This window comes from Rhea americana, unplaced genomic scaffold (genome assembly GCF_003343005.1).
Source record: "Rhea americana isolate MKP2758 unplaced genomic scaffold, rheAme1 scaffold_163, whole genome shotgun sequence".
Classification (NCBI taxonomy): Eukaryota; Metazoa; Chordata; class Aves; order Rheiformes; family Rheidae; genus Rhea; species Rhea americana.
Genome location: NW_028185739.1, coordinates 158,747 through 173,115, shown reverse-complemented (window position 1 = coordinate 173,115; position 14,369 = coordinate 158,747). Strand labels below are relative to the sequence as shown.

Here is a 14,369-nt window from a genome sequence, read left to right as displayed (position 1 = left end):
CCTCCTCCTCCTCCTGCTGCTGCCAAGTGTCTCCCTGAGTTTCTCGATCCCTGTACAAAACCTGAGGGAAACCCGCAGGGAACCCCCCTCCTTCCCGCCTGCCACGCCCTCAGCCCCTGCTGCGGCCCGGGCCTGCGGGCGCCTCGCTCTGTCTGCCGCCATGGCGGAAACCTCCGTCTGGGGCCAGCGCAGCCGGGCCCGAGTCCACCCGGGGGCGGCTTTTCCCGAGCTGGAAGTCGCTTGTTTCTCGTCAGGGTTTTCCAGGGCTGCAAGCACGGGCCTCGCCCTGGCCCCGCGCGGCGGCCGGGCCTGGAGGAGGGCGGTCGCTCGGTCAAGGCCCGGGAGCGACGCGGGCCTTCGCAGGCCGCCTTCGTTTCCCCTCATCCTTGTCCGCGTGGGATCCCGTCGCGGAGCAGGAGGCCACGGCTCGCACCCAGCGCCCAGGCCATGGAGACGACAACCTTGGGGGCACCGCAGGGGAGGTGGTTTCCGCTACGGGGCAGCGCCCGGGAGCTGTCAGATACTCAGCCCTGGAGCACGCTTGGAGAGGGAAGAAGCCGTGAGTTGGGCAAAGCCAGCGGGCGCAGCCAGGCCAGCACCGGCCTCCGAGGAAGAGCAAGAGAAGACCCGCGGTGAGGTGGCTCTCGCTGAGCCCCGAAGAAGAGCAAGAGAAGACCCATGGCGAGGTGGCTCTCGCTGAGCCCCGTCCATCTTCCCACCCCACAGAAAGCCCCGGCTCCCCCCAGGGCAAGCGCAGCCCCTTGAGAAGATGGTGGACACACGGAGGACGTCACAGTTACACGTGGGCACGTTTTATTCTCTGGATGCACTCGCGCATTTGTTTCTGCTCAACAGCCAAAGCTTTATTGATTGAAAACCATTAATCTTCTCCCCCACCCCCAGCATACTTTTTATTTATTTTTTTCATATGCACCCCTTTCCCACCCCACAACCACTCTTCGGCGTCCAATTTGAGTATTACCCCTGCTTGGAGTCTTTTCTCAGAAGCAGCTGACAGTTCATTCAAAAATTTTTTCTCCCAAGAACCATATAAATTACATGCAAAACATTGTACATAGAGATTAATATCAAAATGCAATACAGATCAGGTGCACTTTAAGCTGGACTCTAGGAAATGGCAAACACACCAGGGTACATATTGCTTTGAAACCACCATTTTTTTTTTGATGTCATGCATACCACATAGTATTCAGCCTTTTGTTTTGTAGTTTTCTGTTTTTTTTAATACAAAAATACCAGTGCTTATTATATGAGTTACTGGAAAAAGAAAAACTCAGATCTGTGTGCTCTCCTCGAAAGAAAGTTTTGTTGCAAGAGCACTGGATAAATATATATACACACACAAATGTCAGTTTAATACTGTATATATATATTTTTTTTTATTTAAGGGGAGGAAATAAACTAAAGACAGTTTTAGCCATGGGCTTTGAAGGAAAACTGAGCTTTTTTTGTTGCTGTTGTTTTGAGCAGGAGGATAGCAGAGGCAGGACAGCCAGAGAGCAGCCAACCTCAGTGGACAGCCTTAGCAAGGAGATGCTGGAGAGGAAAGGAACGGCCACATGCCTAAAGTCTTGCTGGTAGGGACAGGAAGAAGAGCGCGTTGACCAACAGGTTGACCAATGCACAGGAGCTGGGTGCAGTGGTGAGGAGTGACTGCGGCAGGTCCAAGCACCCCTTTCCCGGAGGGCTCCGGGGAGATGTCCGCCTCAAGGCTGCTTGGGTGCTGCAGTCCTGCCAAGACTGTGGCTGGTGACAGGAGGTGGATACAGGCTGCTGGACAGGCCCTCGCTGCAGCTGGGAGGGGGCTTCCCATTAACCCCAACATCACATCACTACACGAAGCAGTGGTTGAGCATTAGAAGACATCTGCTGCTCCACTGGGGAAAGCCAAAGGCCGCCCATGCTAAAATTTGGTTTAGTTTTTTTCCTTCTTGAGATTGTTTCGATTTTTTTCCTCAAAGCTTATTGCACAAAACCTTTGAAAATTAAGTGTAATTCCTGTGCAAATAAAAGAAAACCTAATCACAATGCAAATGCCTGAAAAGGACTGTTCAGCAATGCACACAGGAAGTGATGTAATGTCTTTGGTACCAATCTGCCAATTTATTTAACAGAAAACCACCACCACCAGAGACCCTACGATTATCAAGAACTGGATGCAAAATTATATTCAGAGTGTTTTAATAACAAAGCATTCCAAGGCAAGTTAACATGTATCACAGGGTATTACTTCAGTTCCTGTCTGGCATGGCACTCTTCCCCCGTGCACACTCGTGGCAGATCAAACAAAGCAAAAATCTCCCCCCCTCCTTCAAGGCATGTTGCAGAGAAGTCCCCAGAAGTTCATGCTGCCAACCATGCCTTTTAGTGTAGAGCACCAATCTCCCCCAATGGTTTTATAATGTCCTCAATAACTTAACCCAATAGTCATCTGCTGCCAGTATATCACGGAAACTAAATAGAAAAAATACTTTACATAAGATGTATGCACAATAAACATTTATACTTTAAGCAACCAGCCATACCAACATAATTTATATAAAAAAACATTTGTGTCATCCAACTAACATCTAGTATAAAGATGGCTGCTCAGAGAAAAGGAAGCTGACTGGCATCCAATCGCTGATATACTAAATTACCTGTCACTTTGAACTGCTGTCACACGGTCACATGCCATTGCAGACACATGACTCAAGATTTATTTTTTTTTTCCTTTAAACAAAATACATATGGCTGACGTAAAAATATCAGTTTCTGATCTAAAGAAAACTATATTTTTTTGCATAATATTTATATATAATTATTTCTCCCCCTCCTAATATGGAAACTAGAACAACAAAAATACATCAACTGAAGAACAACCAGACCCTTGTGGCAACCTGCCAGTCACAGATTTCTGGGTGTGACTTTAAGAGCCTCCAAAGTTAGCTTTTTGTTGTTTTTTGTTGGTTTAAGTCTTTTTTCTCTAAAACAGGTCTGAGGTAATAAAAAAATATCAAAAGAAACAAAAATCAGTGTCCCCCCCCCCACAAAGTATTCAATAAATATCTATGTAAGCTTGTAAGAACACCATATTTTCATCCTTTTTTGCAAATATTAAAATAGAAAAAGTGATCTTTTAAGCAATGTCACCTTTAGAACAGAACAAACCCCACCACCTCTTTTACCTTTCCTCTCCCATCACTTGAGTGCACCTAAGAAAACCGCGAGCCCCCGCCCTGGCCCCCCCACCCCCCTCCGTTCTGCCCAAGGTGTTTTCTCAGCTCGTGTGAAGAACAAAAAGGGAGGACAGCAATGGGTTTGTCTGCATGGGCAGGTGTCTCGACACTGGATTTGCAACTGAGATGGGCAGTGGTGGCAATTTCTTCTTGCTTTTGGCAGTGTATGGAGCCCAGCGCTCACCTGCCTTTGCCAGCACCAAGGCAGGAGACCCGTGGGAGAAGGGCCTTTTGTCAGCTACCTGGGAGAGGAACAGCACAGCGTCACCTCGTCCTTCCCTCTTCCCAACCCAAGGAAGGGACAAGTCAGTGCTGGACTGGAAAGGAAACCAAGACACAGGGTTTTGGTTGTTGTTGTCATTTAAGGAACACTTATTTCTTGGCAAAGTACTGGGCTCTCGAGTGGCAGGCTGTGCTGCAGGCAGTGCTCGGAGAAGGCACGGGAGATTCTGCTGTGCGTTCTTAAGAAAAAAGAAAAAAGAAACCAGCCAACCTACTCTGTCACTAAAACCTCTCTGCTTACAGGGACAGAGGCTGGACAAAGAAGATGACATTGTACAGCCAGTTACAACCAGGTTCTCACTGCTTCCAAAAAAACCAAATGGGTCACAGGAGAGAAGGCAGACGAGCTTTTTCCAGCTGCTCCCATCTGGGAGCAACAACCACAGATGAACCAACAAGACTCCACAGTGAAGAAACTAATCCCAAGCAAATCAATCTCCTGTCTCCTGGTCTGGCCCATTCTTGCCATCATAAGAGGACTGGTTCAGAGCAAACTTGCCCAGGACACCCAGGGCCTCTTCTCAAGATTCTCATCTGGAGAGCAATGATTAGAAGAGACCAAGGTAAAGCAGGAAGCAGGGTGAAGAGATGGCCTTCAAAAAAGCAGCAAGTGAGGCAAAGCCTCAATGCAGCAACTTTTCTCTGGAAGACCTAGCCAACCAACCTACTGGCTCTGCAAGGAAGTACCTCTCTTGGCAAATCAGCTACGCATGTCAAGGCTCCTCCCAACAGCCATGGAACCTCTCATCCTTCCACCAGCTAAAGGGCCTACCTGGCTTATCCTTTCTATGATCTATGACTTTACCCAGCTGTACTGTCAATAACTGGATGTTCATTCTCCATTCAGCCTGCTACCTCTTTGGAAGTGATGTGCAGAACCAGTGGGCACAGCTGCACTGTCCTCAGGGATTCTCAGGAGTTAACCACAGCTTGTACTCCAACACTCAAGGATTATTTAGCCTAAATAAAGTCACAAAGCCAGAACATGCAAGAGCCAAAATCCCCTCTGCTCCTGATGGCAGGAGCTGTTATAAGTTTTGCATGGCTCTTGCCAAGACCTTCACAGTTGTTCAAGAGCAGGAGAGAAGCATTTCATAAGATACGGGGCTCCTTCCTGGGGAATCTTAAGATCCTGGATTTTTTTTTCCACCACTCTCACGTTGTCAGTTCACCTCCACCTTGCTTTGTAGGAAAAAAAAAATCTTTCAAATCCAGCAAGGTTACAGCAAAGTCCCCTTCATCCCTTGTCTAACAACTACTACTTTGGAAACAGAGAGAAATGTGTGTATGCACACACAAAGGAGGAACTGTAAAGGCTAGGTACCATTTTTAAAGGTGGAAGACTGGTGTACATCCCTGTATCTATCAACCTGTGGGTAAACACCTTCCCCCTGGCTGTTATGTTTAATTTTCGCACCACAGTGCTAGCTCCCTCACTTCCCACTGTGAAGTTACTGGGAGCAAATTTCACAAGCAAAGGAACAAACCCCAACATTAGGAAGAAAAAAAAATCAAAAAACCACAAGTGTAAAAATAAATTCAGAAGTGCACCCCCAGCCCTTGGGCAGAGAACGTGCATGTAAGACTATGACGATTTGAACTTTCTTTGAACGTGCATTTCTCAAAGTGAAACCCCCCCCTACAGATGCATGGAGCCCAACTCTCAGAGAGGAAATAACCTGGCTGTTTTTGCTGTTTTGCTTGGGTGAGTACCACTGAAAATTAGGGATGAAGATGCACAATTTTGGCTTAGCCCCTCCCAACACCCAGCATTGTGGTACTCTGGTTCCCACCACTAAATAATTGTTAAAAAAAAAAAAAAAGATATACGTATGAGCAGTTTGACATGAAGTGACCACAGTGTGTGATCAGTTACTGGTGCTGATATCACACAGGGCGAGAGGCGAAGGTGGAGGAGGGGGGTTCGAAGTTCTAAGGTCAAACCGATGTCTCCAAGCTGTGTAAGGGGCTTTCAGGCTCCGAGACGGTGACCTCGACTTGATCGCTGTCCACTGCATTGTTATTTTTGTTGAGGGATGTAGATCCACCTGGGCTACCCCCACCTCGTTTTTTGAGTCCATCAGTCTCAGGGTCATCTTCAGCGCCGTCAAGGAATGGTGTTCGAGGCTCGTCTTCCTCCAGGATGAACTCTGGGTGAGTCATGAAGTTATGAATGGAGCTTCTGGATTCGGGTTTCTCGAGGCCTTCATACAAGGAGCTACGGAACGCATTCACCACTTTGATCTGCCGGGAGCCGAAGGCACAGGGTGTGGAGAATAAACAGAAGAGAGGTTAGTAGTGGCTACAAGAGGTCAGAGCTTCCAGGAGAAATAAAATTTTAAAAGACACAATAAAACAAAAAGGACAACAACAATCACCACCACTGAACAGACAGCTAAGTCAAAATGAGATCTATGGTGAACTAGGAGGGCCGACATGGATCAGACTCAGGCACTAGGTGTGTGATGGGGAATCAACCGACTATGGGGCGACTTCAGAAGCTGCAAGAAAAGACACAAAAAACTCAAAACAGGTTGCTTGAATGAATGGAAGCCAAAACGCATTAGTTATCATTATGTGTGTGCACGCGCATCTGTGTGTATAAACAAGGACAAAAAAGTGGAACTACAACTCAAAAAAGTGGGTTAGACAAACACAGTGGGTTCGCTTCAAGGCAAAAACTACTGTGGGAAGTGATGCATTTGTTTATTCTATTTCATTTTTAAACCTATAGAAAGCAATGGGCTTAAAGGTGTCACAAACTTGTTCAAGCCCATGTGGAGCAGAAGGTCCAAGTGGATGCCATGAACAGTAAAACAGGACCCAGCTAAACATGCAAGAATGAAAACAGATTTATGCAACTCTCCTCGCATTGCTGCCACCCAGATCCCGGGCTGGCGCTCTAGATCCCTTCCTACACCAACATACTGAAGAAAACCCAAAGCTTTCCAAAGGCAGCTATTCTTTTAGATGCTCTGCATGAAGAACAATCCCAAATCTTGCTAGAAAGCCTAGCCACTCAACACTCCTGTGAAACTCACAGGCTGTCAGCACTGCCAAAAGCCAGGCTCAACGCATTACAAGCAGGAGATCCAGAGCCTCATTTGGACAGCTAAGATACTGCATTGCCACCTTCATTGCACTGGAAGAGAGAGGGGTCTGGAAACAAGCCAGGATGGCAGCTAACACTGGATTCACTGCTCTCCCTCTTGTTCTTCTGGAAATCCAGCCTTGAGCTTTGAGCTCTCACCCTCCCTTGCAGTCAAGTCCGCAGTCAGATACAGCAAAGGAAGGGGCAGGGAAGGAGGCAATGCTGCAGCAGCTCTCTCCACCTCAGCACTGTAGCCACACTTGTGCCAACACCCACACCACAGAGATATGTGCACGCTGGCATGCGTGAGACAACCAACACATGCACCTTGGGTGCAGAAGAGTGCTCTAGCTCTCGTGGATGACATGGGGCTACAACCATAAGATGTCAAAAGGTGGAAACCTCAATGAGAACTTTGCAACACATGGACTTTCTATGCAGAGCCCACAGACTGTGCAGCTCAAGGCCTCCCAAGCCGTAATGGACCTGGTGAAATCACACGCATGGCTTTACCTTTTACTGCAAAGCCAAGAGCTACCCACCTTGCAGTGCCCTCCAAAGCATCCCTTGAGTTACTCCACTGCACCTTACAATTACGTTCTCCCTGCTGATTGTCAGTCCAGAGCCAGCATGCAGCCTCTCTGCAGAGAGGACCCCATCCTGCCATGGCAGGTCACATCAGCACCATTCTGGCTTGTGTAACCCTTCCAGTCACCTGAAAACTGTATTCTCCCCTTCCTTTCTGGAGGAAGAAGCTATTGGCAAAGGTTGTCAACAAGGGCCAAACATCTTGCATAAGCCCTCACACGTCTTATAGAAGCAGTAAAAATCATTCTGTTAACCAGACTTTGCTTGGGACCAGGAGATGTGCTTCAGATTCCTCTTCTCTGAAGGAACTGCCCTTGAACCACCAGCAGACTTCACTCAGCAGCCCTAGGTGCAACCTTCTTTCACCCACACCAGTTGTCCTGCTCCATCTCCTGCCTCCGGGCAGGGTGACGTGCTGCTGGTCATGAATCATCTCCACCCGCTCCTACACCTGAGGAACTGAGTCCCCACCCATGTCCCCTGCCTGCTCTCACAGTGGACTTGAACTGGGGCACAAGAAAGGGGACAGCTGAAAATCCAACAAAAGGATGCTCCTCTACAGTAGCCTTATGTTATACCCTCTACAGCCTCTCCATCACTCAGCCTGCACCCAAGTGAGCAGAGAGCATGCAGAGCTGCCAGAGGGAGAATGATGCAAGCATCCCCCTGCAAGCTGATAAGGCAAATAAAAAAAAATATGCATTTTACCAATCCTTTGAGAACGGGCTGCAGATCTGCACCTGAACAGAGATGACATTCCCCTTCCAGGTGAGGGGACAAGTCAAGGTAAACAATCCACCTTAGTCTGGTGCCATGGACAGGCTAGGAGTGAAATCGCCAACCAACACAGCCCACGAGAACCTCCTGGGAATCTTTGGTCTCAGTACAACAAAACAGCACTCAAAACCAGACCTGAGGTATTACTCAGAGGAGAGCCTTGTGTGCTTGAAAACTTGGAGATATTACCTGCAAGATATTCCAGGGGTCCCCTTTCACGAGGGATGCCCACCCGAGTCCGCTCTCCATCCGGCTCAAAGATGGTGCTGCACCACTGTGGGCAGCGATGTGGCATCCCACTGGCACAGGCTCAGCACATCCCAGCTAGAAACAGGCCAGCTCTCGCACGCACGGACAGGCGTGCGCACACACACACGCACACACACAGGGCACACATGCACGAGCTGGATGACAGACACTCGCAAAGAGATGAACGTTGCCCAGGTACCCCCATGACACTGGGGCACCAGGTGGCCTGTGAAAATGGAAGGTTTACGTGTCTGGAAACAGGAATTCAGAGACATGTTTTGCCACACTAATGACCACAGTAAGATCCTAGAGAAACTTGGTGTTTAGTGTCAAGGCACAGGACCAGGGAGATAGCTGAGCAGGCCAGCTTCCACCAAAACTGACCGCAAGTCCTTTCCTCAATATCCCAAGAACAGCAACTGCAAGCACTTACAAATAAAAGGACTAACCCCTCAAAAGTGGTATGCAAAACCAGCTAAATCAAGAATAACCAGCTTGAACAAGCAAATAGGTGCCTAGGTGACTTTAGAGAAACTAGGGGGTTAGTTTAGCACAAACTCTGACAGAGCAGGGGGTAACTTCATAAAAGCCCTCCCTGCACCACCAATTCCAAGCACTGGCAAGTCAAGAGCCTGACACATCCCTGCCTTCAGCTCTATTTTCTGCTCCACCAATAACTTCTGCTATACCTTTCCCCAGATATTCTTAGTTAGACTCAACCATCTCTGTCAACAACTGATCTCTGATGTACAACGAATAACTGCTCCCTTGTCAAAGACACTCAACAGTAAGGAAATGTTTTGAATATGCTGGGCAGTGCAAACAAAAGTTACCTCCTCCTCAAATCCTCTCCCCAAACAAGCCAAAGCACCGAGGCTCAGGACAGACTGGCTTTCTTGCAGTTTCTTCTTAGGCTGCGTGTGTGTGTGTGCACGTGTGGGGATACAGGACAATTTGCCTGGGCTGACAAGAAGACAAGGTGCAGCATCTCTCACCAGAAACATCTTGATGAAACACTTCCCAACACTTCAGAGCCTCCTCTGAGCCCTCAAACATGCCTAAATAACGCCTCTCACCCACAATTTCATTCCTAACCACAAGTACTCAGCCTAGCACCATCACACTCTGGAAACCCAGCAAAAACAGTTGCCGCGTGACAGCAAGTCCGACTGTTTGACATGGCCTGTGGCCAAACAGCCTTTGAGAAACCTCTGTACAAAGCAGAACTGAAATCCACACAGCAGGATGCAAACCCTGTACTGGCACAGTGGACTTGCTCTGACAAATGTAAGATGAACACCCACCTCCCTGCCTGTCAGGGTTATTTCTTTATCCAAAACCTCCACAACCTGTGTAACCTCTGAGCCTGGAATCCAATCCCATTTCAGACCACAGAGAAGCTGCTGCACTGCAGAGTGCTGGGCTGGGTAAAAAGCCACTGCTCGCATGGAGGCAAAAATTACATCTTCTGAGGGAAGCCAGCATCAACTCCACCGCTGAACAGTGGCTTGCAGGGCTCAGTTGCCTCAAACCAGGACAAAACTACAAACTGCGACAGTGCTTAGCTCTGCAAACCATCCCATGGCTCATTCACGACACCTCCCTCTCTTCCATTGCCACCCCACAGGAACACAGAGCTGAGGGCTGCCGAGGTCTAGTCCAGGAGAACTCTTCTCACAGAAATAAAGCGGAAGATGGAGGGACTCCGTTAATCTGTATTCAGGGAAGTGGAGCTTAGAGAGAGGGAAGGAAAGCAGCAGAGAGGGAAATAGAGCACAGTGTAGACAGAAAACAGAGGGAAGACTTAGCAACCTGGGTTAGCTTTTGGTAAAATTGTTGTCTGGAAGGGCACATGCTATCCAAGTTACCCGTTCCCCTGCAGCAAATCAGGGAGAAGATTAATGCACAGACTGTAAGAAAATCTGCATTTTGGTCTTATTCAACCAAGCCCACTACCCTGATACACCTCTAAGCAGGTTTTCTTCCAATTAGAAAGTCATGGTGGTGAACAGATGTAGACGGGAACAGAAGGCAGCTGCGCTGCTTCAGAAACACTGGGGTTAAACAAAATAAAATTCAGGCATCAGTGTTGGCTAAATAGAGAGAAAACAAGAATTATTGGAAATTCTCTCTTCTCTCCCACAATGCATAAACAGTGGAGACTGAAAGCTATTCAAAAAGTCGCCAGGGGTGTTTCTTTAATAACAGGAGAACATGGAAAATGACTGTGCAATAAGAAAGCCAATTATCCAAGAAAGATGTACTACCTACTCATAGCGCGGCAAAGCCCTGCAGAGAGAATTCGCGCTCACATGCTCACAGGCCTGTATATACAGCTCATCGTGAACATGGAGGGGAGCACTATGTGAGAGAGGGGTCCTCCTCGGTGTGGAAACCCACAGCTAGACCCAGATGTTCAGGAGGGCCGTGTTTTTCCAAGCACGGTTCCTCAGTCTCCGCAGCCACCGGAATACGGCGGGCGCGGAGCAGAGCGGCCAGCTGGGCGCTGCCTGCTGCTGCAGCAGGACAGCGCTGCTCCAGGACTCAGCGACGCCTGCGCAGTCCCCCGGCGCGGGGGTCCCGTCCCCAGGGCTGGGGTCACGTTTGCACGTGTTCCTCCTCACGACAGCGTGTGCTTAACTGCAGCACGTGCGCTTAAGCGCTGTCCTGACCGGGGCCTCCAGGCTCGAGGCAGCGAGCTCAGCGCGCGGGAGCTCGCCGCTGGCCTCGGCACGGAGGTGGCCGGGAGGTCTCGGCTCTGTCTCACGCAACATGCAAGTTAACACGCAGGCCATGGGAGGCTGCTTGCTTACAAGTCAGCTCAGAAACAGCGGGCTCAGCTGAAGGTAAGCGACTTACAGGTGGCTCTGGTGCTTCACTGCCTTCCAGCTGAGCCGCGGCAATGGGCTGCTCTGAAACATGGTCAAGTGTTCCCACCAAGGTAGGAACCTTTTATCACACACGTGCAAGAGGCAGCGAGCATGCAGGCAGCCCGTTACCGCCGCTCAGCTGACCTGCAATAGCACATTAGCTGCTGCGGGCAGGCCTGAGCAGCCACACGCTGCCCTAAAGATTTGCAGCTTTGGTAAAACAACCCCTCTGCTCAAGACAGCCCTTCCGGGCTGGGCAGCGCCATATCAGAAAGGAATTGCAGCATTTGGACACAGCATTCCCTTTTGGCAGCAGTGCTTTTAGTTGCTCATAAACGCATGGTTCTTTTAACCAGAACTGCCAATTTTGCACCCCTCAAGAGGGTGAACTCATGTCAGTCCTGCAAAGGAGGAGAATAGGTAAAAAAAAAGAAAAAAGAAAAAAAAAAAGAGGAAGCAACAAGGAATGGGGGGGGAGGAAAAGGACCAGAAATTATTGTAACCTTGTTAAAGATGCAACAGCATAAAAATTAATTAAAAATGATCTCCCGCCCCATCCTTCATTTTAGAAATCAGTGTGTCGGTCAAAGGTTAGAGGGAGAGAGAACAGGCTGGGTTAGGTTGGTGCAGTGCTCTCTGTGGTTATTAGAAGTCATGCATTGTAATAGACTATCACTCACTGCCCGCAGGAGGAGATGCAGCAGCAGCAGCAACAGCAGAAGTGGTGGGAGTGGAATTGACGGAGGAAAGAGCTACATGGGTTGGGCTAGAAACATTTTTTACATCGTGGTGCTGGCTCACGATGGAAGGCTGTCTCCTGAGGGCTCCCTGCAAAGAGGAGGCGCCGGTCTGGAATGTGTAAACTACGTCCATCTGTAAAGAATCAGAGAGTGAGATAGAGTCGCCCCGGTCAGAGAGAGAGGGAGAGGGGTCGGGGACGGAGCAGAGGGGAGCAGGGAGGCCGGGCAGACACACACACGGACAGGAAGGAAGAAGGACGGACGGAGAGGTGGGGAGGAGGGATGAGAGCCCCCCAGCCCGCATTCCCATACACCCGCACCGGGTTCGGCTGGTGTTTCTAGGAGCAAAGAGGTCGGCTTGCAGCCTCTGCCTCGCTCTCGGCTGCGTGAGGTGCACGGCTTACACCACCACCAAGAGAGACCGTGGTGGGAGGGAGTGCAACAGGAGACACCTCGGGTATTCCCGCAATCCACAGGAGGAAGGGAGAGAGAGAGGTGGGCAGAGGTGTGAGCTAGCAGCCCGCAGTCCAGAAAACTGCGCTGAGCGCACATTTCTGGTCCCTCAATCCTATAGGATGCACAGCCAGAGGGGCTGAATCCTGAGCCGCGCCAATGCGCCCACGGCAGCCAGCTGTGCTTGAAGATGTTCAGCCTCTCTCCTTGGTCACAGCCCAACAAAGGGCTCACAGACGAAGCGGGGCTGGTAGGGGTGGGCAGGGGAAGTGGCAAGGAAGCACCCACGTTGGTCTGTGGATGCGCTCCAAGGCAGGAGGGACCAAGCAGCAGCCAGATGCCCAGGATTCCCAGACACTTTACATCTGGACTTTTCCCATCTGCCATGTGCCAGATAACCGAGTGGGAGACTGCACATCCCTGTGCCTCCCAGTTCTGCTGCCTTGGCCACATGGCTCCTCGCAGCGAACCTTAGGAAAGGGGCAGACCTGCTTGCAGCTCTAATGCGCCTTGCAGGTATTTTAGATACTGCTCTGCTCTCTGCCCAGCTTGAGCTCCTTCCATAGAAGGAGATCATGCACTCTTCCCTAGTGCACTAGTTGGTTCATAAGGAAGGAACTCTAACACTTCTCATTTCAGGCATGCTGATTCAGGACACCCTACCAGCAGCCTGTTACATGCTCAGGTTTGACCTGCAGGCTGCTCTGCTCAACTTGCAGGGCTACATAGCCAGAAAAGGAGTAGCTAAAGAGACTCCAGGACTTGCCAACAGTTGCAATGTCCAGAAGCATTCTTCATGCTGCAACAGTAAGAGCTTGTTTCAGTACAGGTCCACCACGGCTACCAGCAGAGAAAGCCTAGAGTGTCCTGGTTCAGAGGGCAGACCCAGAACCAAAGGCATATCCAGTCTCTGGTATTACAGATGTTCATACCTACCATACCTCCAACACATCTGGATTGCTTCTGAAACAGCCTGGTGCTCCCAGCAGGTGTTTCATGCGAGTGAGCCAGATTGTGAGGTTAGCTCACATCTCTCCAGTGCCCATGAGCAGCAGTGCCCTAGTGTCCCAGGAAGAGCTCGGTTCCCACCTCACCCTCGTTCCGTGCCCCAGTTGCAATGGGCAGGGAACGATGTACCAGCCTGGCAGGACGAGCCAGTACCAGTACTAGAGGGAACCCAGCCCATAAATACAGTGTGTCTCACACGCACCCATAGACTGTGGCATGGGCCTGCCCAACACAATCTCCCCTCCCATCATCTCTCCAAATCAGAGACATGGGGATGGGTATGCTCGCCACAGCCTTTTATCTTGCACTTCTGCAGAAGCACCAAGGTGGCTGCTCTGTGCCAGGCAGGCTGAACGGCCTCCTGGGAGCACTGGCAAGTTTATAACAAGGGATAAACAGAGGGGGGCAAATGCCTGTGGTCTTGGAGGTGCCAACTCCAGGGAGGAAGTGGGATTTCCACTTCATTGAACCCTGAACAGGGCAAGAAGATAGAACTGCAGATGAAGATTACAGGCACTTCTGCAACACTGAGCAGTGATGGCTCAGTACATCAACAGCTTTCATCAACATCAGGACCCAACAGCTTTGGGCCATCTCCCAAGCTGATAGTTTTGACAATTTGATGGAGGGCCATAGGAGAAGGACACAAGGGTAACGCAGCAGCCCAGCACACCAGTGACTGCTGGGGACCTGCAGCTTTCCTCCACGGGGCAGCTCTGCCCCAGACCTTGAGGAAAGAAGAGGGGTAGGAACCTTGCTGCAGGCAGCTCTCCAAAAAACTCCCCCAAACACTTTCAGGCAAAGTTGTATCAGGGTGCAGCAGCTGACATAAAAACACTATTAACCAATTCTCCATCCATTCTCTGCTGCAGGGCCAGAAGCACCAGATGAGGAGCCAGGAGAGCTGGCGAGGAGAAACGGCAAGAGCCTTTGGCCAGAAGGGCCTTCGCGAAGGCCAGAGAGCAGCAGGGGAGCAAGACCGGAGAGGGACCAGCAAGAAAGATCAAATGCTACATACAGGGAAGACCAGGGCAGAAAGAAGTGATGCTCACTTGTAACTGCTGCTTCAGAG

General features: G+C 49.9%; 1 protein-coding gene across 7 annotated transcripts in view; it reads right to left on the bottom strand.

Annotated features, from left to right (window-relative positions):
* Positions 1-796: 796 nt before the first annotated feature.
* Positions 797-14,369, bottom strand: part of ATP2B4 (ATPase plasma membrane Ca2+ transporting 4) — a 51,404-nt gene continuing 37,831 nt past the window's right edge. For 4 of the 7 annotated variants that reach the window (XM_085300330.1, XM_085300333.1, XM_085300332.1 and 1 more), the window contains exon 21: positions 797-5,765. In XM_085300330.1, coding sequence (XP_085156456.1) covers positions 5,460-5,765 — 306 coding nt within the window. In that variant the 3' untranslated portion in view covers positions 797-5,459. Of the gene's footprint in view, positions 5,766-11,768; positions 11,970-14,369 lie in introns of those variants that run through there. The other 3 variants (XM_085300336.1, XM_085300334.1, XM_085300335.1) reach the window with 3 other exon arrangements.